Source organism: Oryza sativa, chromosome 11 (genome assembly GCF_034140825.1).
Source record: "Oryza sativa Japonica Group chromosome 11, ASM3414082v1".
Lineage (NCBI taxonomy): Eukaryota > Viridiplantae > Streptophyta > Magnoliopsida > Poales > Poaceae > Oryza > Oryza sativa.
The window spans coordinates 4,352,721-4,359,939 of NC_089045.1; the positions used below are offsets into that span (position 1 = coordinate 4,352,721).

Sequence of the window (7,219 nt, forward strand, 5' to 3'; positions counted from 1 at the left end):
GTCAAACTCTGATCGATGCTTTCAGACAAAATTTCCTGTACAGATTGCACTGCATGGCTAAGTATATGTATAAACAAGCAGCCAATGCCAAACGGCGAACAAAATCAATGAGCTCTGAAGATTGCAGGTGCAAGCCATGCTAAATACTCCCTCCGTTTCTAAATATTTGACGCTGTTGACTTTTCTAAACATGTTTGACTGTTCGTCTTATTAAAAAAAGTAATTATTAATTCTTTTTCTATCATTTGATTTATTGTTAAATATATTTTTATGTAGACATAGTTTTACATATTTCACAAAAGTTTTTTGAATAAGACGAACGATCAAACATGTGCTAAAAAGTCAACGGTGTCAAATATTTAGAAATAGAGGGAGTATCTGACTTCCTGAACTAGTAGTATTTCTAGGTCCAGAGTTTATATTGCTAAAGTTTTTTTCAGTTCTGTCATAGACAGCAATGCTGAACAGTAAAAGTAATATACTACACTACCGAATCAATGGGTTGTGATCAGTTGATCAGACTGCAACAATTGAATTATCTCTACAATCTACATTTGCATTTTAACATTATTGATTTGATTGGCTGTTTGCCATAGCAAGTTTCTGTCACATACATACTACCGAAAGAAGCTACTACTTACAGATAATTGTGTTATTGGCACAGAGTTATGACTTTTGACACTTGATGACACCCATAAGAAAAACAACTGTCACCACACCACTTCTTTTTCAGAAAAAATAAACACAAAGTCATGGCCGATGACGCCCTTTTTATATCAATATGGTTCAATAGTAGCATGCATGACATATCCCAACAGCTGCATAAATGGATCCAGCACCAACAGATTTAACACATAATCCCAAATTACCAGAAAGGCAAAAAGTAAGCAACAAAACTAGCTATTAATTAATAACTACCATTTGCCATGCTCGTGCAGGCAACCATCAGCATGGCCAAATCTTATCTGTTTTTTTGTAATAACACTTGCAATATATATCTTTGCCATGGCAGTATGGCACATCACACTTGCAAAGATGCAGCTCACCTTTCGTTTTCCAGCTTGTACTTGTGCCAGCCAACCCCTGTAATCTCAATGAATAATTACACCCAAGTTGGTGAGAGGGCTAGAGAGATCGAAACAGTATTATAATTACAAGTTACAGCACTGTTATTATTATTATTATTATTATTATTATTATTATTATTATTATTATTATTATTACCGATAATTGCATTACAAAATTTGGCTTTCCAGGTCACGCGAGAGACCCAACTGAAAGCGACTCTAATCACATAAATACCATGTCGCAATCACCCTTACATTACATTACCAAACGACAAAAAACCAGAAAAAAAGAGAAAAAAAAATCAAAACCTAACTAAAGTGTCAGAGACCTGTTTGGCACGAACGAACCTGAAGTGAACTGAAGTACCCGTTCTTCTACATTTTAATTTCCTCTACGAACCTAGACACGACTGACAATACCATCAGCTGCTGGCGCCCCTGAAAATTCCAAAACTTTGAACTTTGGTCTCTGAATTTCTCCTCTGTGTTTTTTTCTCCTCTCTTCTCTATTGTTTGTTCTGAATCTATCAGGAAGGCATGTCAACTAAAACCAAAAAAAAAAAAAATCGACTGGTTACATCGACTCTGGCTACCTATCATCAACGAAAATTTTACCAGTCATTTCTACCATGCTCACGGTACTCCCCATCCGGCAGAAACAAAAATCAGGGATGTGTTCTTGAATTCTCCACTATTTTTAACCTCGCTCGCCGTTACGATGCGGCCAGCGAGGATCCGCGGTGCAGAAAACCCGACACGTGGTGTCGACGAGAGGTACTGGAAGTACCAAGAATTCTCCCTGATTTTTTGCTTCGATTTTGATCTGCCGGTGGAGGCGATCATCGATCCATGGATCGATCGATCGATCGAGCACGGTTAATTTTTGGTTTTTTGGCTGTACCCTAGACTGGTAAAAGAATTACACGATCGACCTGACAGTGGTTAGTGAGCTAATTAGCGTTTGCAGAGGCGTCACGTTCCGTTAATTAGAACGGCTTCTGCAGGTACGTGAACATGTCGCCGAAGGCGGCGCCGTCGCCGGCGGCGCGGGAGAACGCCGCCGGCGAGGGCAGCTCGAAGAGGGAGCTGTCGATGACGAAGCCATCGTCGCCGACGGCGGCCCAGTCGACGCCGGGCCACCCGCCGCATCCGCCGCTGGGCTGGCTCTCGGCGTAGTCGTGGTCGCCGCCGCCGGGGAAGTCGTCCGGCGACGGCGACGGCGACAGCACGTGCTCCGACCCGCTGGAGTCGGTGTGCAGCCGCGGCATCGAGTCGCGGTCCGCCGACCCCGACCGGTCGAAGCACAGCATCTCCGACTCCGGCTCCTGGTCGTAGAACCCATAGTCGGAGAGCTCCACCTTCATCGCCGCCGCGCCGCCGCCGCCGCCGATGCGACCACCCTTCGCCGCCGCCGCCGCCGCCGCCGGCTTCACGTCCTCGCCGGCGTCCACCGTGTCGTACCTCTCGATCACTCCCTTCTTGTTGTAGATTCGGCACAACACCCAATCATCCAACTGCAAAAAAAAATTAACCAAAAAAAAAACTGAAATTATTAGCAAAGTGATCAAGATTGATGTGGAATGCATGCGAGTGGTGGTGGTAAAAAGTTTTTGGTAAATAAATTCGGTGTGATTACGTTTTCCGAGGTGACGTTAAATTCGATAAAGGTTGGGCGCGGGCTTGTCTCTATCTGCGCGTGCGTGAGCCATGACGCCATCCGAGCCTATACCTAGCGGCTACAGCCATGCTACGAAAGCGACAACTCAGGCGTGCTGCAACTTGCCAATTTGGCACACCTTTCAAATTCTTTTCTCAAATTTTAAATAAAAATCATTTTATCAAACCTCTACTGATGATTGATTTGCCCATATCTTCCTAGAGCTCTCTAGATTGAGACCACTATATGAACAAATACAGTATACGGCAATTTCTTTTCTGTTTTTTTTCCTTGTAGAATTTTAAAAAATAAAATGGGGGTAAATTCGTTGGTGAGGAGAAATGATTGAAAGCAAGAGATGATTAGATTAGGAGAAGTAAGTAATTAAAAGAAGTAAATACTAACCCTGAGGGCGTTGTGGGAGGACTTGGAGAGCTTGCGGGCGGCGGCGGAGCGGTCGACGTCGGCGAGGCGGTACTCGTGCATGATCCAGTTGGTCTTGACGCCCTTGGGCGGCTTCCCGGCGTAGAAGACGAGCGCCTTCTTGATCGCCACCGCCCGCGGCGACCCCACCGGCTTGTCCGCCCCCGTCGCCTTCCAGTACCCCGTCCCCGCCGCCCTGTTCGGCCGCTGCCCGTTCGGGTACTTCCGGTCCCGCGGCGAGAAGAAGTACCACTCCTTCTCCCCTCCCATCGCCCTCTCTGCAACAATTCCAAATCCCCAATTAATTGAATTTGAATTCGACTTCAATTTCCTCGATTCGATTCGATCTGCTTTTGCTCTTGCTTACCGGGGAGATCCCATGGGTTGAACTTGTAGAGGTCCACCTCGGCGATCACCGGGGCGGCGAGGGGGAGGCCGCCGCACTTGCGGCACAGGTAGTACATCACCAGCTCGTCGTCCGTCGGGTGGAACCTGAACCCCGGCGGCAGCTGCAGCGCACCACCGCACTCCATTCAATCTCCGATCTGAGGCCTTGAAATTAATCAAATTCTAATCACCCTTAACGAAGGCTGGATTAGTCGCTAATGGAAGCTTTCGAAAGTTTTGGAATGGAACATTACCCCGCCGTGGGGGGGCCTATATATAGAGGGCGCGAGGGGGGACACGTGTCGACTGGTTGGGGTAGGAGGCGTCGCCGTGACGCACGTGCAAGTTGCTGGGCTGGGCCGCGCGGCAGCCCGGTGAGGTGCGGTTGACCGGAGAGGAGGGGTTTGACACGTGTCGCGCATCGGGAGGGGGCAGGGGGGACGTGTGGGCGGTCGGATGTGGGGTAGGGGGGCGTGGGGTTGTATTTTGTCATGGATGACGTCAGCTGTTTTGGCGTGGGCCTGGGCCGCATCTGAGCCGTCAAAATATGTAGGGCGCGCACCTGGCAGGTGGGGCCCACGTGGCTTTGGATGTGTCATGTGGTGGGCCCGGGCCTTGGGGATGTCATGCATGCAGGTGGGACCGGGGGTTCGGGGATGTCATGTGGTGGGGCCCACTTGCTGGGTCCCGGAGTCTTGGTGGTAAATACAGGCCATGGAGATTCCGAGCCGTGGATCTGTTTGTTGTATATAGGTTTACGGCTCGCTGATCTCACTAGCATTGATTAGTTGTGATTCCGTTGATTTAATTATGGTGGTGATTTGTTTATGAATATATACTCAAAGTTTGGTCAACTTTCGTTTATGGCAAGGTGGCCAGCAGGTAGAATAATTCTTTAAAATGTCTTGACGAAACTGTGACGGAGAAATTTTCTCTACGAAAGCTAGTATTAAACATATTCCGTACTTTATTTACGGGTGATACAATACTGCTCGGAGAGAGAACGGATGATACGACCAGCATCTACTATGTTTTTTTCTCTAATTACACAGTTCGAGGTTACTTTAAAAGCTTTTTTCACATTCAAACAATTTGACGGGATTTCATTTTCCTGACAGGAGATTCGCATCTCCATGTTTCACATGGGCAGCACCATGCACAATTTTTGCAGCACCTATCGCATATTCGCAGCCATGTTTCACGGCTAGATTCATCCACGCATGCATGTGACCTTGCTGGACCACCATGCGACGCAGCCTGCGTTGACGATCGGCGGCGACTCGACCATGGCGATGTGGGCCCCGCGCGCGCTCATCACGGTGGTTGGTGGTGGCTCCTCCGGCCCGGCGACCGGCGACCCCCGCGCGCACGTGGAGACTCCTCGCGGCGCTGGAACGCCGCATCCGGCTGACGTGGCGGTGCGGGGCGGGAGGACGTCACGTCACGCCTTTGGCGCGGGGCCCCACGTGGCTGACCTGTTCCGATGCGGCGAAACGCAGCAGCAGGTAGGGTAAGGACTCGCGTGAGTGGGCCCCACGAGTTGACCCCACGTGTCGGTGACCGGTGGCTAGGCGACCGTGCGTGGCGCGAAGAAATTTGCGAGTCCTCCCTTTCTTTTTGTTTCATCTGTCGATTCTGTCTTAACAGTCACTGACAGTGGGCCATCCGGAATAGTTGACCCCACATCTCAGTGACAAAACCTCGGCCCAACTGGAGTAACCAGAGGTTCAGATGCGGCGACCTGCGGCTGCTCGAGATTCCGACCCTGCTCTTCACCCATTTGCTACGCGCTTTTACACAGACTTCGTGGGTCAATCTTTTGGGACCCCACATGTCAGCCTCACACAGGGTAGCACTTCCCGTGGAAATAGTCGCGGGTTTAGTTTAAGTCTCCTCCCTTTGGTGAGACCGACGCGGCGCGCATGAGCCGCACGATGGGTCACGGATGATGGCAATTTCCTGACGGCGACGGCCACTCGCACATTTTTTTTTCCGGCAGATTTAATTATTCGGTGCCCATATATGTTTATGCTATGTCACTGTCACTACTCTCCTTATAGTTTTGTACTACCAAAGCTAGCACGTATTAGCACTAAGCTGTCATGCTGGCCTCTAGGGATGTTTGTTTAGCCATGAGAGAGAGACGACGGGGTCGATGGCTGCGCCCCTTGGCTCGTGACAATAGATTTTAATTCCTATGCGGTTTCGAAGAGCCACCGTTCTCGGTATATTCATTTTCTTTCGTCCCGTTTTGTCAAACTAGGGTCGTAATCTCTGGGTTATTTAAATGGTCCTATCGATGTAATCACTTTAATTATGATGTGATGTCTGGGCTATTTTTTTTTCTATTTCTCTGGCCGGTTGACGCTGCGGTTTTGCGTGTGGTTTTGGTCTATTGCGCATTATTGTCGATTGGGTTATGTGGTTGACAAAAATATGGAGAATTTTTTTTTGCCGCATACCCGTACCGCTGTTTTGGAATCTTTGAATTCTGCGTAGATGGAAATAGGGGATCTTGAATTATCTATGTTGGTTTGATGATGTTATTGTTTCTTCCAAAAGTGAGCAATTATAAATTATTTGTTTTGTCTTGCCACCGTGGTTAAGTTATACAAGATGGTATGTGTTATTTATTATTCTCTCTTTGGAGGGTATTTTTTGTGATACAGATATTTTGTTCTTGATTAGAAGGCATATAGCTAGCTCTCACTACAAATATCGTAGAATAATTTTTATGTCTTGGAAAAAAAATCAACCTATGTGTTTGAGTCTGGCAAAACATGTATCCAAATTCGTAAGTAGAAGTTTCGTTTTTCACAGAGTGAGTAATTAAGTTACTAGTATTACAATTGGCATGAGAGATCATTGGGTGCTCTGCACAGGAACCATATATACATAGCACATGGATTTTACAATAACACAATCAAAACTGTTGTACTATCTAGCTACTACTACTGACATCTCAAAATAGTTTATACCATGTAGAAATATTTATACATCCTCACTTAACCAATCAAATTGGGTACTAAACGGTGTACGTTGATTCCAAAGGTTTTACCACGAAATTCATTGGAAAAGGAATATACTATTTCCAATTCGTCCAATAATCTTGCTGGTACACCTGGTTGATTCCGTCAATAATAATCTAATCACTTGTCTTAAACACTACTACTGTTTTGATTTTATGCAAATGGGAAGAGCGTTGGAGATTCCACGGTGGGATCTAGAGATGTTTGCATCATCCATGACATCTACTTATATGTGATGCATGCACTAATTAACTAAGATCAATTAATTAACACTAATCCTACTTGAGAATTTAATAAAAGGAAGTTGCAAGTTGCATTATATGTAATCAAAGACCCAATTAGATGAGTCACCAGCTCACGTGCTGGGGAACCTACTTATAGCTACACTCCTACCCATTTGAGAAACAAGGTGGTCTGGCAGCCCGGGCCCACTTGCCATTGAAGGAAGCAGAGAGGGGCTAAGAAGGCAGTTTTGACATTTATAGTTAATTAGTGATTGATTGATTGATGGATTAGGTGCAGCATGACAGCCAATAAAACATGCAAGGACGACGAAAGCTCCATCTACCTAAAATAAATGTATGTGGCGCCGCGGTTGTGATCGAATCAGCATCAAAGTTTTTGTCTAATAATAGGCTGCAGATTCTCTTGTGTGT

At 46.6% G+C, this 7,219-nt stretch overlaps 1 protein-coding gene across 1 annotated transcript; it reads right to left on the reverse strand.

Annotated features, from left to right (window-relative positions):
- Positions 1-1,148: 1,148 nt before the first annotated feature.
- On the reverse strand, positions 1,149-3,778 carry LOC4349963 (NAC domain-containing protein 71-like). The gene is made up of 3 exons (NM_001423173.1): positions 3,515-3,778; positions 3,130-3,425; positions 1,149-2,581 (listed from the first exon to the last, which is right to left on the reverse strand). Exons 1-3 carry the CDS (start codon positions 3,678-3,680, stop codon positions 2,054-2,056), a joined length of 990 nt encoding a protein of 329 aa, NP_001410102.1. The 5' UTR covers positions 3,681-3,778; the 3' UTR covers positions 1,149-2,053.
- Positions 3,779-7,219: the final 3,441 nt, after the last annotated feature.

Coding starts and splice junctions, on each gene's coding strand:
- LOC4349963 (NM_001423173.1), bottom strand. CDS start 3,680: ATGGAGTGCGGTGGTGCGCTGCAGCTGCCGCCGGGGTTCAGGTTCCAC. Junction 3,426..3,514: donor CAACCCATGGGATCTCCCCG/GTAAGCAAGAGC, acceptor GAATTGTTGCAG/AGAGGGCGATGGGAGGGGAG. Junction 2,582..3,129: donor CCTCCCACAACGCCCTCAGG/GTTAGTATTTAC, acceptor TTTTTTTTGCAG/TTGGATGATTGGGTGTTGTG.